At 53.2% G+C, this 21,155-nt stretch overlaps 2 protein-coding genes across 13 annotated transcripts in view; one reads left to right on the top strand and one right to left on the bottom strand.

Annotated features, from left to right (window-relative positions):
- The window catches only part of TUBGCP6 (tubulin gamma complex component 6), a 29,078-nt gene extending 27,388 nt beyond the window's left edge, over window positions 1-1,690 (top strand). For 7 of the 12 annotated variants that reach the window (XR_011534487.1, XR_011534486.1, XR_011534490.1 and 4 more), the window contains exon 26: window positions 383-1,690. The gene's annotated coding sequence lies outside the window, so the exon portion shown is untranslated. Of the gene's footprint in view, window positions 1-50 lie in introns of all 12 variants that reach the window. The other 5 variants (XR_011534485.1, XR_011534489.1, XM_070599219.1 and 2 more) reach the window with 1 other exon arrangement.
- Window positions 2-19,793, bottom strand: SELENOO (selenoprotein O). The gene is made up of 9 exons (XM_070599241.1): window positions 19,185-19,793; window positions 10,619-10,822; window positions 8,999-9,179; window positions 7,123-7,253; window positions 6,266-6,546; window positions 2,095-2,245; window positions 955-1,140; window positions 631-787; window positions 2-532 (listed from the first exon to the last, which is right to left on the bottom strand). The coding sequence occupies exons 1-9, from the start codon at window positions 19,763-19,765 to the stop codon at window positions 359-361; spliced, it is 2,046 nt and encodes a 681-aa protein (XP_070455342.1). The 5' UTR covers window positions 19,766-19,793; the 3' UTR covers window positions 2-358.
- Window positions 19,794-21,155: the final 1,362 nt, after the last annotated feature.

Genomic DNA, 21,155 nt, shown 5'->3' with positions numbered 1-21,155 from the left:
GTGGAGGAAGCTACTGGTTTATTTAGGGGCTGTGTCTCCCTGACAAGCAGGAGCTATGCAGTGCCAGCACCACCCACGCACCCCCAGGCTGGAAAGGTGGGTGGGGGCTGCCACGTCCCCAGGCCGGGCTTGCTGGGCACGTGTCCTCACAGAAGCGGCTCTTCAGGGAGCGTGTGGACCTGGGCCGTGCTGTGCTGCTGAGTTGGCGTCAGACAGAGACGGGTCAGGGCCTGACTGGACGTCTCTGCCGTCATGGAGAGACGGGTGTGGGGGGCTGTGCACTGGCTGGGCACCGCCTCATGGACTCAGCAGGACTCAGGGCCTTGGGACCTCCAGGTGTGGAGGCCTCCAAGGCGGTTTACGAGGATCACGTCACACACAGTTCTGCCGCCCAGAGCGGGGGCTTGCTGCTGTAGGAGCGCCGCCTGCCAGACGCCCCACCAGCCCCCTCAGGCTCTGCCGCCTCTGAGACCTCAGCAGCCTCCTCTGCCCTGTGGTAAGGGGCCTCCAGCAGCTTCAGCACCCGCCGCACCTGGAGAAGAGCAAGGGAAGGTGTTGGGGCCTCCCTCCCTCCCAGGCCCAGCCCTCGCTACAGGCCCATGGGCAGAGGAGGGACCGGTGTGCGCTTGCCTCTGAGAAGTCCCCACTCTCGGCAGCCTCGATGGCAGTCTGTGCGATGTAGTTCCGCAGGACGTACTTGGGGTTGTTGGCATGCATGACACGCACACGCTCAGCCTGCCAGGCCTCCGGGTCCCCGGCACCCTCCTTGTCCTGCTCCAGCCGGGCTCTGGAATCACACCCCAGCTCAGCTTTCCAGCAGATGCAACCCCACCCTCCACATTTGGTCCCCTGCATGGGTTGTGTGCAGCTACCTCACGGGGAGATGGTGACACTGGCCATCAGCGCTCTGATGACCCAGAGCCTCGCTGACCTCGGACACAGGGCTGGCCTCACCTGTATGCCTGGAGCCAGTCGGCCCAGTGGCCCCTGTTCCTGCTCAGCAGCTCGGCCGGGCTCAGCTGCTCCAGCCGCGACTGCTGCTCGACGCGCTCCAGCTCCTTTGTGACGTTTGCCCGGGTACCAATGAGCGCGAAGAGCTGCGGGTTCGACTGTGCCAGCATCAACATCATCGAGAGCTGCCTGTGCGGAGTGGGCAGCATGAGGTGCATCCAGGAGGCTGCAGCATCCCCACCACCGGCTGTGGACTGTGTCCTGAGACCACCAGGGACTTCGATGCCACACCCCTACCTAGAGCCCCACTGGGAGTGAGCCCTGGCCTGACGCATGAGGCAGGCACAGGGGGCACCCACCAAGTGTCCACCCTTGTTCTGCAGCAGCCCCTCCGTGCGGCAGGACACAGATGTGCCCCGAGGGACAGGTGCCTCGGGCTGACTGGGCGGGCCCCTGGGGTGGGTAGGACACCATCTCTCTGCTGCTTGGCACCTGCCTACATCCCAAACCAGCACCAACTTCCTCCAGGAGGAAGTCACTGCTGTCACTCCTCCTGTGCCCATAGGGCTGGGTCCTTCCCCACTTCCAGAAGAGTCTGGGGGGACAGGCCCCGACACCCCTTCCCCAGTCGTATTGGCCTTGTATTCGGCAGGTCCTACCAGCTGGTCCTCCCCACTGCATCCTGGGAGCCATCAGTCCAGTGCCCACACTGCTATATTAAATTCCTTCCTCATCACAATTTGTTGGTTTATTTGTCAGAACCCACAACCAGCACTTCAGTGTCTGATCCTGAGTATGGGCCACACCCTTGGGACACGGGGTTCTTCCCAGTGGGAGACGGTGGGCAAAGCATGCTCTGCTGGAAACCTGAAGGCCCACAGGCTCTTCCTGGGCAGACCCAAGAGCTGTTCTGTGAAGCCACCCCAGCACAGAGACCATCATAGGCTAGCCCGTGCTGCCTGGCCTTCCCTCTGACCCAGCACCGCAGGGACAGGAACCTGACCACCCACCCTTCCTGGGAGCGGAACAGCTGCCTGGGCCCCCAGCTCACTGTCTCCAACATTCCCTACCGTGCACGTTCCATTCTAAATGTTCCTCCCTCTCTGGAAACAAATTCCAAGAAAACAAGACCTGAGTACCCACCGGGGATCCATCTGGGGTCGGAAGGCGAGTCTCAGTTCCTCCAGGGAGGCACACTGTGTGGTCAGCGCAGCCAGGAACTCGGTCAGGCCCAGAGACTCTGGCCCAGCTGGGAAGGAGCTCAGCAAGTAGAAGGTGTTGGTGAAGTCAGCACCTGTGACATGCAGCTGCTCAGGGCGCTGGGGGCAGGGGCTGGGCCCTGACATGCCCTTCTGCAACCCCATCTGAACACCAGACTGACCCACACTCGTCCATCCAGCAGGTGTGCAGAGCTCTCCTCAGGGTCAGGTCCAGGGACTCCTGACCACTCCTCTCCAGCCTGTTCCTCAGCCCCAACCCTCTACCACCCAGCTCGGCCACCACTCTGAACGTGGTGAGTCACTCTCTCAAGGCCTCCAAGCCCTGATTTCTTCATCTGTAAAATGGGTAAATAGAGCAAAGGCACTGAAGTCACCCCTGGCCCTTGTTGCAACCCCACTGCCTACTCTAGGAGCTGTGTGTCGAGGAGAAGCCACAGAAACATACCCAGCACCGGGCTCAACATGTAACACACACTGTGGGACCCTCAGGCTGACTTGTTAAAACCCAATGTCACCATAACCCCTAAGAAAACATCCCAAAAATTCACACAAAGGAAATGAGAAGGGAATCAAAGCAGTATACTAGAAAAAACCAACGCAACAGTGAAAGCAGCCACAGGGAAGATGAGTGACGGAAGTGATGTGAGACACACAAGTCTCTCCTATCAGTAATCACTTTAAAAGTAACAGGACTAATCTCCAGTCAAAAGGCAGAGATTGGCAGAATGGATTAAAAAAGACATGATCCAACCACACATTGTCTATGTGATACTCACTCTAGACTTGAGTAAGTTGAAAGAGATGTTGGGAAAATACCCCATGCAGACAGTGACCCAGAGAGCTGGGCAGCCATGCTCATTTCAGACAAAAGAGGCTTTGTCTGAAAGACAAAGAAGAGCATTATATGTTGATAAAAGTCAGTTTATCAAGAAGATGTAACAATTATAAACATAGGCACCACATGAGCCCCAAATATATAAAACAAACATTCACAGAATTGAAGGGCGACAGAGAAGAAGAGTTCTATAGTAAAGGTTGCAGACTTCAACATTCTGCCTTCAACAATGGATGAAACATCCAGACGGGGATCAGTAAGGGCACAGAGGACTTGAACATGCAAACCAGCCAGATCAAGCAGATGCACAGAGAGCATTCTATCCAACCAGAGCAGGACGCACGATCGTCAGTGCACATGGGACATTCTCCAGGGCAGACCACAGGTTAGGCCATAAAACAAGTCTTGATGCATTTAAAAAGACCAGTATCTTCTCACACCACAGTGGAAAGGAGCTAGCGATCACAAACGGAAGGAAAACTGGAAAGTTCACAAGTAATGTGAAAATTAAACAATGCAGTCAACCAGTGAGTCTAAAAAGAAATCACAAGGGAAATTAGAAAATAGAAGGAGGTATGAAAGTGAAAACAGCATGCCAAAACCCGGGGTACAGCAAAGGCCACACTCGTAGGGAAATTTATAGCTGTAAATGACTACATGAAAAGAGCAGATCTCTCATCACAAGAAGATAAATTTGTAACTATATGTGGTGATCATTTCACAGTACGTACATATATTGATTCAAGGTGTTCACCTGAAACCAATACAGGCATGCCTTGTTCTACTGTGCTTTGTAGATCGTGTGTTTTTTACAAGACCCTCCACCAGCACGAAGTGACTTGCTGAAGGTTCAGATGACTGTTAGCATTTTTTAGCAATAAAATATTTTGTAATTAGACATAATGCTATTGCACACTTAACAGACTATAGTGTAAACACAGATTTCATATGCACTGGGAAACCAAAAGACTCATGTGACTTGCTTTATTGCGATATTTACTTGATTGTGGTGGTCTGGAACCAAACCCATAACATCTCCAAGGTATGCCTGTATAATGTTATATGTCAATTATATTTCAACTTGGGAAAAAAAGAGAAGATCTCAAATCAATAACCTTATCTGAAAAGAACAAAATAAGACCAAAGTTAGCAGAAGGGAAGGAAATAATAAAGATTAGAGCAGAGATAAATGAAATAGAGAACAGAAAAACAATAAGAGAAAATCAATGAAACCAAGAGTTGACTCTGAAAAGATGAACAAAATTGACAAACTTTTAGCTACAGTAACAAAGAAAACGAGAAAAGACACAAATAACTAAAATCAGAAGTGACAGAAGGGACATCACTACTGATTACACAGAAGCAAAAGACTAAGAATACTATGAACAATTATGTATCAATAGATTGGACAACTTAGATGCCATAGACAAACTCTTAGAAACACACAAATTGCCAAACCTGACTCAAGAAGAAATAGACAATCTAAATAGTCATATAACAAATAAGGAGATTGAATCAGTGATCAAAAACTTCCCAACATGAGGCTGGCCCCATGGCCGAGTGGTTAAGTTCACGTGCTCTGCTTTGGCGGCCCAGGGTTTCACCAGTTCGAATCCTGGGCATGGACCCAGCCCCACTCATGAAGCCACGCTTAGGCGGTGTCCCATGTGCCACAACTATAAGGACCCACAACTAAAATACACAACTGGGTACCAGGGAGGCTTTGGGGAGAAGAAGGAAAATTAAAAAAAAAAAACCGAAAACTTCCCAACAAAGAAAGTTAGGTCCAGAGAGCTTTGCTGGTGGTTTCTACCAAACATTTAAAGAAGAATTAACACCAAGTCCTCAAATTCTCCCAAAATGTGGGAGGGAACACTTCCTAACTCATTTATGAGACCACCATTGCCCTGATACCAAAGCCAAACAAAGATACTATAAGAAGAAAACTACCGAGCAATATCCCTTGTAAATACGGATGTAAAAATCCTCAAGAAAATATTAGCAAATCCAAACCATCAGTATAGTAAAAAGATTATATACCATGACCAAGAGGGATTTATCCCCAGAATGCAAGGATATTCCACAGACTGAATGTTTGTTTCTCCCCGCAATTCGTACATTGAAACCCAAATCCCCAGTGTGATGGTATTTGGAACTGGGGTCTCTGGGAGGCGGGCAGGTCATGAGCTGGGCCCTCATCCTGGAATCAGTGCCCTTACGAGAAGAGGCCCGAGCGCTGGCTCCTCCTCTCCTCCCTGTGAGGACCCGACACGCAGGCCGTGTCTGTCAACAAGGAAGAGGGCCCTCACCAATGACCCGACCAGGCCACACCTTGACCTTGGACGTCCAGCCTCCAGAACTGTGAGAAATAAATGTCTGTTGTGTAAGCCCCCCGACTGTGGTCATTTATTATAGCAGCTTAGACAGACCAGGACAGGGTATAAACGAAGGAGTAAAGCAGCATGATCGCTGCAGCCGATGCAAAATGGAAAAACACTCAAACTGGGAATAGAAGGAAACTTCCTCAACTTGATAAAAGCCCACCGGTAACATCCTGCTCAACCGCAGAAGACTGGACGCTCTCCCCTGGATCAGAACCAACAAATGGGCCCACTTTAGCCACTTCTACTCAACACAGTACAAGTTCTAGCCAGAGCACTCAGGTAAGTTAAAGATATGATCCAGCAATTCCACTCCTAAATGTATATACCTCAAGGAACTGAAAAGAGGGACCCAAACACATATCTGCACATCTACTTTCACCGCAGCATTACTCACGATTGCCAAAGGGTGAAAACCAGGTGTGCACGAGGAAATGATGGATAACAAAACGTGGTCGGCGCAGACAGTGGAATATTCAGCCTTAAAAGAAGTAAAATCCTGACACTACAACACTGAGGAACCCTGAAGACATTATGTTCAATGAAATAAGCCAGAAATAAGCCAAAACTATATGAATCCGCTGGTATGAGGTCCCTAGAGTCATCCAATTCAGAGACAAAAAGTAGAACAGAGGTTTCCAGGGGCTGGGGGGCGGGGGGGGGGAGCTGGTGTTTAAAGGGGATATTTTCATTTTGGGAAGACGAGAAGGTTCTGGAGATGGATGGTGGTAGTGGTTGCACAACAATTCGAATGTACCTGATGCCACTGAATCACACACTGAGAAATGGTTAAAAGGGTAAACTTCACGTTATGTATATTCTAGTACAACGAAAATACGGAGCCCCCACTGTGGCGTGTGCACCCCGCCCATGCTCACCGGTCAGGTGCATGGTCTCCAGCAGCTTGGCCACCAGCACTGCATCCTCCTCCTGCTCGGCCTGCACCAGGCCCAGCTTCCTGCGCATCTTCTGCAGATAGTGCCTGTGGAACTCGGCGTCAAACTCTTCGGCCAGGATGGCCTCACCCAGCTCTCGGGGCAGCTCGGGCTCCAGGGCCTCGGCCAGCTTCTGCAGGTTCCATTTGCACACCTCGGGCTGTTTGCTGTACGTGTAGCGCCCCGCGTTGTCAGAGGCATTGCACACGTGGTCGGGATCGTACCTGCCACATAGGGTGAGAGAACCTTGGTGTTGCTCAAGGGGACCTGTTGAAGACGATGCAGGCCCCCAGGGAGCACCCAAAGGCACTGCCTGTGTGGCTGCTGCTCTCCTACCCTGGCCGGCAGGGGCCTTGGCCCTATAGGCTCAGGTCAAGGACCCTGCAGCTGCCCTTCACTCTCTCCTGCCCAAACAATCAGCCACCAGCCCTGACGGCTCTACCTCAGGAGCAGGGAAGCCACATTGCCCAGCGCTGCCCCCGGGCGGATGCTCCTGGCCGGGCACGGCCCCTTCCTGCTCATCACCTGCCCCCGCCCTGCCCCTCTTGTCCATTTTCAACTCAGGAGTGGAGGGACCCTTTTAAAAATGCATCTCTGCTCAAAACTCTCCAGGGGACTCCTGCCTCTGGGGATGGCCCAGCAGGCGCTGCTGAGAACTGCACACTGAACAAAGCGCTGACAGAAGCACCGCATGTGTCACAGGGCCTTCCACGGTGCCCACTGTCAGAGCCCCTCCCGGCAGCATCCCTGCTGGGCAGCAGGACTGCACGAGGCCCACATGCCAGCCCCGGGCTGCTCACCTGTCCAGGAAGCCGAAGGGCCCGTAGTCGATGGTGAGCCCCACGATGCTCATGTTGTCTGTGTTGAGCACGCCATGGCAGAAGCCGACACACTGCCACTCAGCCACCATCCGGGCCGTGCGACGCGTCACCTGTGGCAGGACGGGCACTGGTCACTCCCCGCCCTCCCCCTCCCTGAAGCTGTGCTCCTCTGAGCAGTTCTCACTCTCCGGTGACATCTGTGGGGTCTGTCCCAGTGCCCTGTCATCCCAACCAACACTCAGCCATGGGGAGAAGGCTTAAGAGTATTCAAGGAGGAAAAAGTATTTTGGATGAGTCAATATGTGTGGGCTTTAATCCCTGCATACACCGTCTATCTCTTTTATATACTCACTGATTTTGGCTTTTATTCAAACCAAAACATCAGGGAACCCTGGTGATCCCACGACTCAGGCCAGTCGGACGACTATGTGGAAATGAGGAGGTTGCCTGATTATCAGGCAAAACCTGTGCCTGCGGGCCAGCCTGGCCCTTGGGGAAGGAGGCTCAAATGGCTGACATGCCCAGGCCAGGTCCGGCTGCCAGGCCTGCTGCTCACCCCCCGCCCAGCCCACTGCACAGGCCCCAGGCCTCCTGAGAACACACTGACCGCAGGGGCAGCCAGAGCCCTGCAAGACGCAGGGCCACACCCAGGGTCCCACTGCCCAGCGTCCAGAGACGCCGGCTCACACATGCCACCCTCATGCAGGCTGAGGACGCTCCAGGAATTGGGCAGCACTGTCCTCTCAGTCAGACAGAGACCGAAGCTCAGAGAGGCAGAGTGACCTGCCCAAGTCACCCGCCACAGGCGTGAGCTGAGCCCCAACACTCCTCCTGGCGTCCCTCGGCCCAGGCACACACCCACATGAAGGACAGGAAGAAAGAGTGTGGCGCAGGTAGGGGAAGGGGAGTGACCAGTGCAGGATGGGGCCCTACAAACTCCTGCTCGGCACCCACTTCTGGAGCAAAGAGCGTTGCCCCATGGGCCCTCCAGCCCCAGGCAGACAGGCCTCAGGCCCCGCCCCCTCCTCTGCTTCCACCACTGATGCTGCAGGCCCGGAGCCTGACCAGGTGAGGCCCAGCACCCCCCTGCACTCTAAACGTCACAGTGGGACACCTGCACTGCCTGTGGGATGGGGGCCACACCTGATCACTCTGGGGGACCCAGACCCAAGCCAGGGTAGTCAGCAACTCCCCTGGATCGAGAGACTGGGCTGGCTAAGGTGTATGTGGTTGGGGCCACTGTGAGCCCAGGCCCCACGCAGAAGGTGCCCAGCACCCGCCAGCACCCAGGCTCCCACCCAGGGAGAATCCTTCCCTCCAAAGTTCCCCTGCTGGCGGAGGCCCCGCTGGGCGTGGCAGGCGGGCGCAGCACGTGGGCCCCATCAGCGCCACTCAAACAAAGTGATCCTTCAGGGGCCAGCCTGCTGGCACGGAGGTTAAGTTCGCATGTTGTGCTTTGGTGGCCTGGGGCTGGCCGGTTGGGATCCCAGGTGCGGATCTACAAACTGCTTGTCAAGCCATGCTGTGGCAGGCGTCCCACGCATAAAATAGAGGAAGATGGCATGGCCTAGGGCCAGTCTTCCTTAGAAAAACCACAACAAAAAAAACCAAAGTGACCCTTGGTTTGTTCCAGGACCCATGACCCTCCACACAGTGTTTTTGAGAAGTCAGCCCTGGTCAAAGCCAGCAGGTGGTGAGGAGGGTTTGGACAGGAGGGCGACTCAGACAGAAGGGCAGGAACAGCAAGTGAAAACCACTGTCCATCAGCCAAAACTGACCACGTCTTCACTGGCGGGTGGTGGTGGGGACATCTGGCATCTGCCCGCAGGGACGGGGGTGTGCAGCCCCCACCTACCTCCCGGAAGAAAGCAGCATTCCTCTGTACACTGTCACTGGCGTGAGCAGCCTGGATTTCGGGGTAAAAACTGCCGATCACGTAGTCAAGCATCTGCACCCGGATGTCGTTTCTCCCCACACTGGGGCCCGCGCGGCCCGTGTGCTCATCTGTGGACTTAAAAATCTCAAAGGAGCCGAACCTGGAGGGAAGACCCGTGTTTTCAACAGGTTAAACAAGACCCCACCTCCTTGCAAAAAAAAAGAAAAAAGAAAGGAGTCTGGCTGCTCAATCTTGCAGCCCATAGTGGGAAGAATACTTTGATTAAAACAAAACGAACAAAAACATCTCTCCCTTCAATGATGCAAGTACAGACCATCACTTCTGGCCAACTTCCAGGCAGCCCAGGGCATCTGCGGAGGGCCAGGAGCCACACAGCTGTCCCCACCCTGACTCCATGATGACAAGAAGGGCTCTGTTCATCCTCCCACTCCAAGAGGCGTCCCGCAGTGGGGAGACGAGCAGGCCAGCTCTGCTATGGACACTGTGCCTGTGAGCGGTCAGCAGTGGTTCTGCACCGGGGTCCTTATGCCCCTAGGGGACCTGAGTTAACGTCTAGGGACATTTTTGGTTGTCACAACTGGGGTTACCACTAGCAACTATTGGGTAGAGGCCAGGGATGCCATCCTACATCCTACAAGGCACAGGCCAGCCCCACAGCAAGAATGACCTGGTCAAAATGCCAGTGGTGCTGCTGTGGAGCGAAACCCTGGGCCTCCCGGGATGAAGCTGACAGCTACCCTGGCTCCTCCCATTCCCCAGAGGACAGGGGCCGTCAGCTTCAGGTGTGGGCAGCAGGCAGACACCTGGGGACCGGCCTGGTGACAGTGTGCCGGGTGCCCCCAACACGCACAGGGTCAGCCTGGGTCAGCCGGGCCCACCGGACAGGAGAACCACAAGATCACGAGAGCCGCCTCCTGCCAGGTGATCAGCACCAAAAGGTGTTTGATGCCAGACAGCACGGTGACATCAAGGACCAACAGGCTCACACCAGAGACAGAGCTGGAGAGGCCTCCAGGCATGACGGGGCAGCGAGGAAGCACATCAGGCGGGCAACAGCCCTTACGTGTGGCAACATGAAACCTGTCTCGGCGAGTCTGATGTAGCTCCCCATCATAAACTCCACAAGCAGCTCTGCACGTGCCCCTTCCCAGAAGCCCACGTCTGGGCACCCAGCTCTCATTGCCCGAGGTCCTGCTCCCCTTCCCTGGTGCACATGGTACCCCTGCCCGGTCAGCAGCACTCTGGCTGTGGCTGCCGCTCCGTCCCCCATCTCTTGCGGTGGTGACAAGGGCCTGGACAGCGAGTGTGGGAGGCTCAGCACAGCTGTCCACATGCAGGACGGGAGTCCCGACCCAGAAGATGCCCAGTGCCTTTCCCATGTAACTCCCTCCCCGCGGGAGCAAAGCGTCTACTTCACGGACAGTCCCTCCTGCTCTGTGGGGACCAGCCAGGAGCCAAGTCCCGCCGTGTGTGTCACCACAGTGCATTTGCCTCTACCAGACATTCCAGCTGCCTAAGCACAAATCCACCACTGGATAAAGCACGCGTGTAGACAGGCCCGAAGGACCCCGGCATTACCTGAGAAAAGTGGAAGCTATACGCAACACAACTGTGCACTTTTCATATTTTGGATTACCATCATAGAATGCGTCTCGCACGACCGTGGACTGGGACGTGACGCAGGCCCCGGCCCTCGTGGTGGGGATCCCCAGGTGGAACATGGCCTCGCTGCACAGGAACTCTCGGATGCTCGACCGCAGGACTTTGCGACCATCAGCCTGTCTGAAATCAAACACAGAGGTCACTGCGCTGGTCGGGCAGCAAATGGAAGGGACTCAAAGAAAGCAGCCTAAAGGCTTTTTAAAAACAAGTTTACAAGCAGTGTGAGCATCACAGCAAAAACATCTGATCTGGGTGATACTAGATACTGATAAGCCCCAACGTCATCCCAGGTCTGGCAGCACAGCACGGAGTGTCTGGTCTGTGGCTGGAGGCCAGACTAATGCCAAGGACAGTGAAGGCTATGTAGGCTCCAAGAGGACCAACCCACTCGAAGTGTTACACATGCACACTTGTGAATCTGCAATTCTGATTTTATGAATTTATTTTACAAAAACACTCTCACGATAATATACACAACAGCATTATTTGTGGCAGGGGAAGGATCTCGGACCACTGCACACAGGCTTGTGTGGCTTCAACTTTTTTTTACACTAAGCCTCTATTTTTGTCTAAGACTTTATTTTTCAGAGCAGTTTTAGGTTCACAGCAGAAGTGATCGGAAGGTTCAGGGGTTTCCCATACACTCCCTGCCCCCATACACGCACAGCCTCCCCCAGTATCGACAGCCTGCACCTCACTGGCACAGCTGTTAGAACTGATAAGCCTGCACCACCACATAAGCATCACGTGGAGTCCACAGTTCACATGAGGGTTCTCTCTTGATGTGCATTCCAAGTGTGTGGACAAATGTCTGACGTGTATCCGTATTTTCACTGCCTGAAAAGCCCCTCTGCCCCTCCTGTTCATCCCTCCCCTGTAACCCCTGATCTTTCACTGTCTCCATAGTTTTGCCTTTTCCAGAATGTCGTGTAGTTGGAATCATACTCATGTCGCCTTTTCAGACTGGCTTCTTTCACTTAGTCATATGCATTTAAGTTTCCTCCAGGTCTTTTCACGGCCTCATAGCTCATTTCTTTTTAGTGCTGAATAATGTTGCATTGCCTGGATGTGCCACAGTTTATTTATCCATTTGCCTACTGAAGGACATCTTGGTTGCTTCCAAGTTTTGGCAATTATGAATAAAGCTGCTGTAAACATCTGTGTGCAGGTTTTTATGTGTTAGTATTGTTTTTAATTTCAAACTCCACTTGTTCATTGCAGTATAAAGTGAGTGACTTTTGTATAGTAACTTTGCATCCTGCAACCTTGCTACAACTGCTTATTAGCTCATTTTTTTATTTCTTTGAGATTTTCTACACAGCTGATCTGTGAACAAAGCTTTATTTCTTCCATCCCAATCTGCATGCCTTTGATTCCCCTGTCTTGCCACCTTCCTGGCACTTCCCGTAGGACGCTGAAAGCAGTGGTGAGAGGGGACGTCTTGCCCTGCTCCTGATCTCAGTGGAAAGCTCTGAGGTTCTCATCATTAAGTAGATGTCAGCTGTAGGTTTTCTGTAGATATTCTTCACCAATTTGAGAAAGTTCCTCTCTATTCCTAGTTAACTTTTTTATCATGAATGGGGGTGTTGGATTTTCTGCATCTACTGATAATGATCATGTGATTTTCCTTCTCTAGCCTGATCTGATGGATTACATTTATTGATTTTTTTTTAAAGATTTTTTCCTTTTTCTCCCCAAAGCCCCCCGATACATAGTTGTATATTTTTAGTTGTGGGTCCTTCTAGTTGTGGCATGTGGGATGCTGCCTCAGCATGGCCTGATGAGCGGCGCCATGTCCATGCCCAGGATCCGAACCGGTGAAACCCTGGGCGGCCGAAGCGGAGCGTGTGAACTTAACCACTCGGCCACGGGGCCGGCCCCCTATTGATCTTCTAATGCTGAACCAGCTTTGCATACATGGAATAAATCCCACTTGGTCATAGTGTATAATTCTTTTTACATATTGCTGGATTTGATTTGCTAGTATTTTGTTGAGGATTTCTGCATCTATGTTCACGAGAGATATTGGTCTGTAGTTTTCCTTTCTTGCATTTTCTTTGTCTGGATTTGGTATTAGGGTAATGCTGGCCTTGGAGAATGAGTTAGGAAGTATTCCCTCTGCTTCTATCCTCTGAAAGAGGTTGTAGACAATTGGTATAATTTCTTCAAATGTTTGATAGAATTCACCAGTGAACCCATTTGGGTTTGGTATTTTGTTTTGGAAAGTTATTAATTGTTGACTCGATTTCTTTAATAGAAACTGAGCCATTCAGATTGTCCATTTCTTCTGGTGTGAGTTTCAGCAGATTGTGTCTTTCCAGGAACTGGTCCATTTCATTTAGGTTATCAAATTTGTAAGCAAAGAGTTGTTCATAATATTCCTTTATTAGCCTTTTAATGTCCCTTGTATCTGTATGATGTCCCCTCTTTCACTTCTAATACTAGTAATTTGTGTCTTCTCTTTCTTAGTTAGCCTGGTTGGAGAATTATTGATTTTATTGATCTTTTCAAAGTACTAGTTTTTGGTTTCACTGATTTTCTATTTTCTATTTCAATGTCATTGACTCCGGCTCTGATTTTTATTATTTCTTTTTTTCCGCTTACTTTGGATTTGATTTGTTCTTCTTTATTTTGGTTTCCTGACGTGGAAGCTTAGATGACTGGTTTTGGTTTTTTTTTTTTTTTTTTTTTGCTGAGGAAGATTCATCCTGAGCTAACATCCGTGCCAATCTTCTTCTATTTTTCATGTGAGACACCGCCACAACATGGCTGATGAGTGGTGTAGGTCCACACCTGGGATCTGAACCTACAAACCTGGGCTGTGGAAGCAGAGCACATTGAACTTAACCACTAGGCCATGGGGCCAGCCCTTAGATCTTTCTTCTTTACTGTTATATGCATTTACTGCTATAAATTTCCCTCAAAGCATTGCTTTTGCTGCAGCCTACAAATTTTAAGTTGTATGTTCATTTTTATTTAGTTCAAAATATTTTAAAATTTCTCTTGAGGTTTCTCTGACTGTTATTTAGAAGTGTAATCTCCAAGTATTTTGGGGTTTTCCAGCCATCTTTCTGTTTTCGATTTCTAGTTTAATTCCATTGTGGCCTGTGAGCATACTTTGCATGATTTCTATTCTTTTAAATTTGTTACAGTGTGTTTTATGGCCCAGAATATGGTCTGTCTTGGTGAGTGTTGCACGTGGGCCTGAGAGGAAGATGTGTTCTGTTGTTGCTGAAGCAGTCTACAGACGTCCGTTCTATCCAGTCGTTGGATGCAGCTTTGTCCTTAGTGACTTCCTGCCTGCTGGGTCTGTGCGCTTCTGAGAGGGGTGCTGAGGTCTCCAGCTATGAGGGAGGACTCGTCAGTTCCTCCTCGCAGTTCCATCAGTTTTTGCCTCACCCACTTGGAGGCTCCGTTGTTAGTCACAGACATGGTAAGCACTCTTATGTTGTCTTAGAGAACTGACCCCTTTATCATTACATCATGCCCGTCTTTATCCCTGATAACTTGCCTTAAGTCCCCTCTTTCTGGAATCCATATAGCTTCTCCTGCTTTCTTCTGGGTAGTGTCAGCGTGGTGATCTTCCTCCATCCCTTTACTTTTACTTGGCATCTATCTTTATATCTAAAGTGGGTATCTTGGAGACAACATCCACTTGGGTCTTGTTTGTTGATCCACTCTGACCACCTCTTCTGTTGTAACTGTTGTGCACAGACTGCCGCTCATTGTAATGACTGAGAATAGGGTTCACACGCACATTCCTTCCCATCCTCTACTTTTATCTTTTCACTCTCTTTCTGCCTTTTGTGGTTTTAAATGAACATTTTGTGGTTGCATTTTCTCTCTTCTCATCAGTTCTCTCCCAGCATATCAGTTATATATTTTTTTAAAAGTTTTTTTAAGTGGCTGTCCTAGAGTTTGCAATATACATTTACAACTAAGCCAAGTCTAGTTCACCAGTAGTGTGATACTCATAATAACAGAACCGCCCTTATCCCTCCCACCCACCCCTTGCATCCTCACTGGCATTCATTTCGCTTGCACATCAGCACACACAGGAACATGTATACATCACCGCGCACAGTCGAATACAGCGTTGCTACTATTATTTAGAACAGGTATCTGCTAGATTAAGAAAAAGAAATGTTTTAATTTTACTGTTACTTATTCCTTCTCCTGTGCTCTACCTTTACATAGATCTGAGTTTCTGATCTGTATCATTTTTCTTCTCTCTAAAGAACTTCCGTTAACATTTCTTGCAAGGCAGTCTAATGGCAACAAATTCCCTCAATTTTTGTCTGAGAGAGTCTTGATTTCTCCTTCACTTTTGAAGCATAATTTCGCAGGGTGCAGAATTCTAGGTTGTTGGGGTTTTTTCCTTAACATCTTAAATATTTCACTCCACTCTCTCCTTGCCTGCATGGTTTCTGAGAAGGTGGATGTAGTTCTTACCTTGGTTCCTTTGTAGGGAAGGGGTCTGCTTCCTCTAGCTTCTTTCGCGTTTTCTTCTTTCTCTCTTCTTTTCTGTAGTTTGAAACTGACATGCCGACATGTAGTAACTTTGGGCATCAGTCCCGCTTGGTGTTCTCTGGGCTTCCTGGATCTGTCTGGGGTCTGACATTAATTTTGGGAAATTCTCAGTCATTGCTGTTTCAAATATTCCTTCCTTTCTCCCTTCTGGTATCCCCATTACACACGTGACAGCCTTTGCTGTTGTCCCCAGTTCTTGGATAGTTTGTTCCGTTTTTTTCAGTCTTTGTTCTCTTTGGTTTTCATCTTTAGAGGTTTCTACTGAGGTATTCTCAAGCTCAGAGACTCTTTCCTCAGCCGTGTCCAGTCTACCAGTATGCTTACGAGTGGTATCAGAGGCATTCTCCAATTCCACTATAGTGTTTTTGCTAGAAATTGCTTTCATTTATTTTTGGCCCTTTCTTAGGATTTCTGTCTCTCTGCTTACACTGCCCATCTGTTCTTGCATGTTGCCTACTTTCACCATTAGAGCCCTTGTCGTATTAATCATAGTTGTTTTAAACTCCTGGTCTGATAATTCCAACACCCCTGCCACGTCTGGTTCTGATGCTTGCTCTGTCTCCTCAGACTGTGTTTTTTGCCTTTAGTAGGTCTTGTAATTTTTTCTCAATGGCCAGGCATGATGTACTGGGTAAAGGAACTGCTGTAAAGAGACCTTTACTGATGAAGCGGTGAGCACAGGTGTGGGGGAGGGAGTGTCCTACAGCCCTACGATTGGGCCTGCATCTCTGAGTGAGCCTAGGCCCCTGCACTGTGGATGTCTATCATACTGCTCAGCCATCCCCCTCGAGGTGGGACAGGAAGGTGGGAGGGGTCTGGAGTTGGGTACTTCCCTTCCCCAGGTCACTGAGGGTCTGGTTCAACAGTTTCCCCTGAGGGCTGCCTCGTTAGGAACAGAGTGCTGTGGTTTATTTCAAATGGTTCCTTTTCCTCTCTCCCTGCCAGAAGCGCAAGGGATTTTTCTCCAGTATTCACTGTGAGCACCTGGTAGAATTCCAGGAGATAAACCTTGTAGGAAAGTGGAGACCCCTTATGACGGGGTCCCCTTGGAGTTTTTAACTGAGTTGTCCACACTGAGCCTCCAGCGATTCATTATTTCAGGGCAAGGATCCTGCGGGGGTTTCTGCCCCGGGAAGTTAGGATTGTCTGTATCCACCTGTTGGCCTCTCCAGTGTGGGGCAGGGTTCGCCTTGGGACCTCAACTCTCTGACGGATCGAAGAAGAGCTGCTCAGCTTGCAGTTTGTTCAGCTTTTTACTTGTCATTAGGACGGACTGGTGACTTCCAAGCTTCTTATGTGCAGGACTGGAGATGCTACTATTCTTTAATATTAAAAAAGGAAAGTGGTACAGCCAGAACAGCGGGCCCGCAGGAGGCATGTCCTCAGCCCCTCCTTATCAGATGGGGGGCTGGACCCTTTGGCCTGTAAGAGCCCCCATCCAGCAAACACACCAACAAAGTAAGTTTGGATTTCGCACTTGGAGTCAGGCCTGCCTTCCCAGCTCAGCCCGGGACACAGCAGTATCCCAGTGCTCTCCCAGGCAGGAAGGCACCTGCGATACTTAGAAAGCTCTCTAGGGAAAGAACAAAAATACATGGGGAGGTGATGAGCACAACTTCTGTCTTGCCTGGAAGGACTCCAAGGCTGAGTGAGGGTGCCTGCTGCCCTGCTGCACACAGCCTCTGCCAGGAAGAGGCCGGACCTGGGCCCAGAGTGAGCCTGGGTGCTGGGGCCCAGGCCCACAGTCAGTCAAGACCAGACCCAGACTGGCACTCGGGGCTCCGCAGGCCTCCGTGTGTGGGGATGGATCTCAGCCTCCTACCTCACCCTTACCTGGGACCCTGAGTATGGCTCACCCCAGAGCGATGCCTCTGGAAACCAGGCCTGGCAGTCACCCAGGGCTCTTGGCAGGGTGAGTGTGCCTGCCTCTGGCCAGTGTGACCCTGAGTGCACAGTTGCACGCCACTCACCTCCTTCTAGTCTGTCCGAGGAACTGTGCCAGGATAACCTGTCCTCAAATGCCACTCCCTCCACCCCTGGCCCTGGGAATTACTTCTCAGCACAGCTAAACTTCATGTTGTTCAGCAGGAAGCCAGCACTGCCCAAGCTAATCTTGAATCTGGTAAAAATGATCCTGAAAACAAGCGGCCTGTCTTCCTGCCCAGGGCGAGGTTGCCAAAGCAGAAGCCAGAAGTGAACAAAGATTACACAGCAAGGATAAAAGGGCCTCAGAGGGCGGCGCCCCCCCCCCCCTCCCGCCCACAGAGCCAACAGGGCACGTAACAACAGTCCCTTCTGTGCCTGCGATGGACCCAGCTAAGGACCAGCTCCTCTGCACCTGCCAGGAGAGGCCTGTCATGGAATCCCAAATCCCACGGCAGGCAGGAGGCAGAGGCAAGAAGCTACCTGCCTATCCCCCAAAACCCACACCTGGGGACTCCAGCAGCAACTGGCCTTAAGCCATTCATGGACACTCTGGACTTCAGCCTCAAGTCTCGTTGAGGCTGGAGACCCCAGGACACATGGTGGTGGGGTGGAGGGTGGCACAAACTTGAGTAAGAATCAAATGATTCCTTTCTTTTAAAGGAAAAAATATTCTAGCAGACCTCAGGTATGGAAACACAGACTTTAAACTTTATGTGTTCATTTGGACAATTTATTTTTGCCAGTTATAAAGATGAACCTTTCTGTGAGAGAATCTGCTCTTGGAAGTCATTTTTTATACTGAAGACTTGAGTTTTAAGATGCTCAAGGAAGAGCAGACCCCGTGGTGAGAAGCATTTACATGTCACTCCAAGGGGAGACACTCTCCCCTCGGCCACCAGGGCACAGTCCTGAGCAGGTTGTTCCAGGCGGTGGTAGGGGTGCCAAGCTTCACTCAGGGAACTTCAGAGACAGACAGAAAAGTCTGAAGACTGGGAGACGAGGAAGAACCAGTTATTCTGAGGATCTGAGATGGTGTTGGTGGGGGTGGGGGGCGCTGTGCAGGGAGAGATGGTCAGTCCTGGAGGGAGGGGAGGTCAGAGCACAGGGGAGTGGCCGGAGGAGAGACACGCTGTCAAGATTTCTTTGAACATAATCTGCCAACTTAGGTGTAATTTTTTAGCCATTCAACAAGCATTTAACAAATATGGACTAAATATTTAACAAATATGACATTTAACATTTAACAAATATGAACTGTTTAGTGGAAAAGAGCAAAATGGACCGTCAGCACCGTCTGCAGCTGAGAAGCAGGCCACCCACAGGAAGAACACCCTGCTGGATCGGGTTACAACACGGCTGGCCCAGGAGTGCTTGGAAGCCTGTGCCTGGGAGAACAGGCATTGGGAGCGCGGACTGAGGGGCCTTGTACCCATCCAGGGCACTGAGGGCACAGCAATCATCTGTGAGTGGACAAGAACATGCCAAGGGTGCTGGAGAGAAGCAGGCTGCCCACCCAGCACTAGAGGAAGGCACGTGCTGTCCGTGAGGCTGCCTGGCAAGTCACCCGCCTGCCGTGGGCAGCGGCTGCTGAACGCTCAGTAAGCATGACCGTTTACTGCAGGAGTGGCTCCCAAGTTCTCGGGTTGTTTACCAGCAGAGAGCATGGGCGGCTGCCAGCGCCGGGGGATCAGACACTCCGCCGACAGGAGCAGGATCCCCGGCGCTGAGCGGGTCAGAGAGGTCAGGGGCACCCGGCAGCAGGAGGTCAGCAGAGGAGGCGGCCCCGTGGCCACAGCACCTCCTTCCTGTTCTCTTGTTCTGGCCTCACGGCCTCGGCACGAGCTGGTCCCTTCCCCAGAACGCTGCCACCCTCACGTTCTACGTCCCTAGATCGAACTTCCCCGGAGTTCCATCTCACACCCAACTGGGGAGGAGGGCTCTGCGGGCACGCTCGCCGCCCCACCACGGGCGTGGACGGCCCTCCAGCCGTCAGCCGGCCCCGGCCCCGGCCCCGGCCCCGACCCACCTGGAGAAGGGCGTGGGGCCGGCGCCCTTGAGCTGCAGCTCCCAGCGCTCGCCGGCCGCCGTGCACACCTCGCCCAGGTACATGGCGGCGCCGTCGCCCAGCTGCCCGGCGAACTGGCCGAACTGGTGGCCGCAGTAGCAGTGCGCGGCGGGCTCGGCGCCCGGCAGCAGCGCGTTCCCGCTGAAGAAGAGCGCGGCCTCGGCCTCGCGCGCCTCGCGGGCGGCGGCGTCGGCGGGCGGCGCGCCCAGGCCCAGCAGCGCCAGCGCGGGCTCCGACAGCGCCACGAGGCGCGGCTGCCGCAGGGGCGCGGGCCGCACGCGGCTGAAGCAGGCCCCGGGCACGGGCCGCGGCGCGGACGGCGCGCCCTCGGGGCCAGGCGGCGGCGTCTCCACGGGCAGCGCGCGCAGGGCGCGGTTGTCGAAGCGCAGCCCCGCCAGCCAGCGGGGCACCGGCTCCATGGCGGGCCCGCGGGCGGCGGCCGAGGCGGGGCGGCGCGCGGGCGGCGGGCGGCGGCCGAGGGGTGGGGACCGGGCGCGGGCGGCCGAGAGCGAGCCCCGGAGCGCGACGCGGAGCGCGGCCATCCACGGCGCCGCTGCGACGGAAGCCCCTTCGCCCCGACCAGAAGCCCCGCCCCGCGCGCCGCGCCGCCCAATCGCCTGGGGGGGGCGGTGTCCGCAGCTGCGCCTGCGCGAGCCGCGCCCGCCGAAGCCTGGTTCTCATTGGCTGCGGTGTCCGTCTGTCTACTTCCGCGGTTGTCACTTCTAGGGTGACAGCAGCAGGTCCCCGAGGTCCGGCCCGGGACACACCTGGCACTAAGGCTGTGACATCCCCGGGGGACTCGCGTGGGCCGAGGGCTGTCCGCCCTCGCCGCGCTGGAGTCTGCCCGGGATCGTCCTCTGCTGCACCGCGCCCGGGACCGGAGGGAAAGAACGTGTCTGTGCGGATCCGGCAGGGCCGGCGGGGACGGCTCTGGGCCGGGAGGAGCCTAGAGGAGCAGGGCCGCTGGCGCCTCCCTCGTGCGGGGCCGGGGCTCCCGCGCTCCCTCTGCTTGGATTCCTCGCGGGGCCCGGATCCACTGCTACCCTGTCCACGTCAGCGCCTCATGCCACCTGGTGGTTTTCCTGGCACAGCACTTCTCTCTGAAATGGCTTATTCCCTTATTTTCTTGTTTCTGTGTCTCTCCTCCCCACGCTCTGGGAGGGCAGGAGCCTTGATGATCTGGGGGCTACTGCCCCCTAGAACAGCGCCTGGCCCAGAGAAACCCCCATAGATGCCCAGGAGGCTAGGGTGGGTGCAGGGGCTGGTGGCCAAGCCTGGCCTTGAAGGCCGGCCCCAAGTGAGGAGTTGGGATCAGTGTGGCAGAATGACTCAGGGGTTCGGGTCAGATGAGCCTTGCAGAGCGCCCTTGAGCCTACTGCTGATGCCTGCGTGGAGCACAGGGGTCCTGAGGAGGGGGATGGTCCCAAACCCTTCCCCCACCTGGCTCCAGGTCAAACCCTCGTAGCTGGGCCTGAGACTCCTGACCAACACGTGCGCTCCCTCCTGGCTGGGGCTACCCTGTATTCCAGCAGCCCTGCGAGTCTAGACTTAACTTCAGGGAGCTGCTCAGAACTTTCTCCTAGGGCCACAAAGTGGGCTTCCCAGACCTCTTGTGAACCAGCTCTGCCCTTGCCAGCTGTGTGACCTCGGGGAACCCCTCAACCCCTCTTCAGCTCAGGGTCCTCATGCCTGAGATAGACAATGACACCACCTTCTGCGTGGCGTCAGGAGGAGCGCAGCCAGGAGGTCACACAGATGAGGGAGACAACATGGTGAGGTCCCTTAGGTGGTTGGCACCCTGGAGTGCCCTCCTGCAGCCTGACAGCATCCCTTCCCCCTGGGCCTATCTGAGGTCTTCTCCACCCGGCCTGCTGACAGAGACTTTGTTCCCAGCCTCCTTCGTAACTGCCTAGGAGACCCAGCCTGACCTGG

This window comes from Equus przewalskii, chromosome 29 (assembly GCF_037783145.1).
Source record: "Equus przewalskii isolate Varuska chromosome 29, EquPr2, whole genome shotgun sequence".
NCBI classification, from domain to species: Eukaryota; Metazoa; Chordata; class Mammalia; order Perissodactyla; family Equidae; genus Equus; species Equus przewalskii.
Note: the sequence above shows the minus strand (reverse complement) of the source record. Positions and strands in the feature narration are given on the sequence as shown.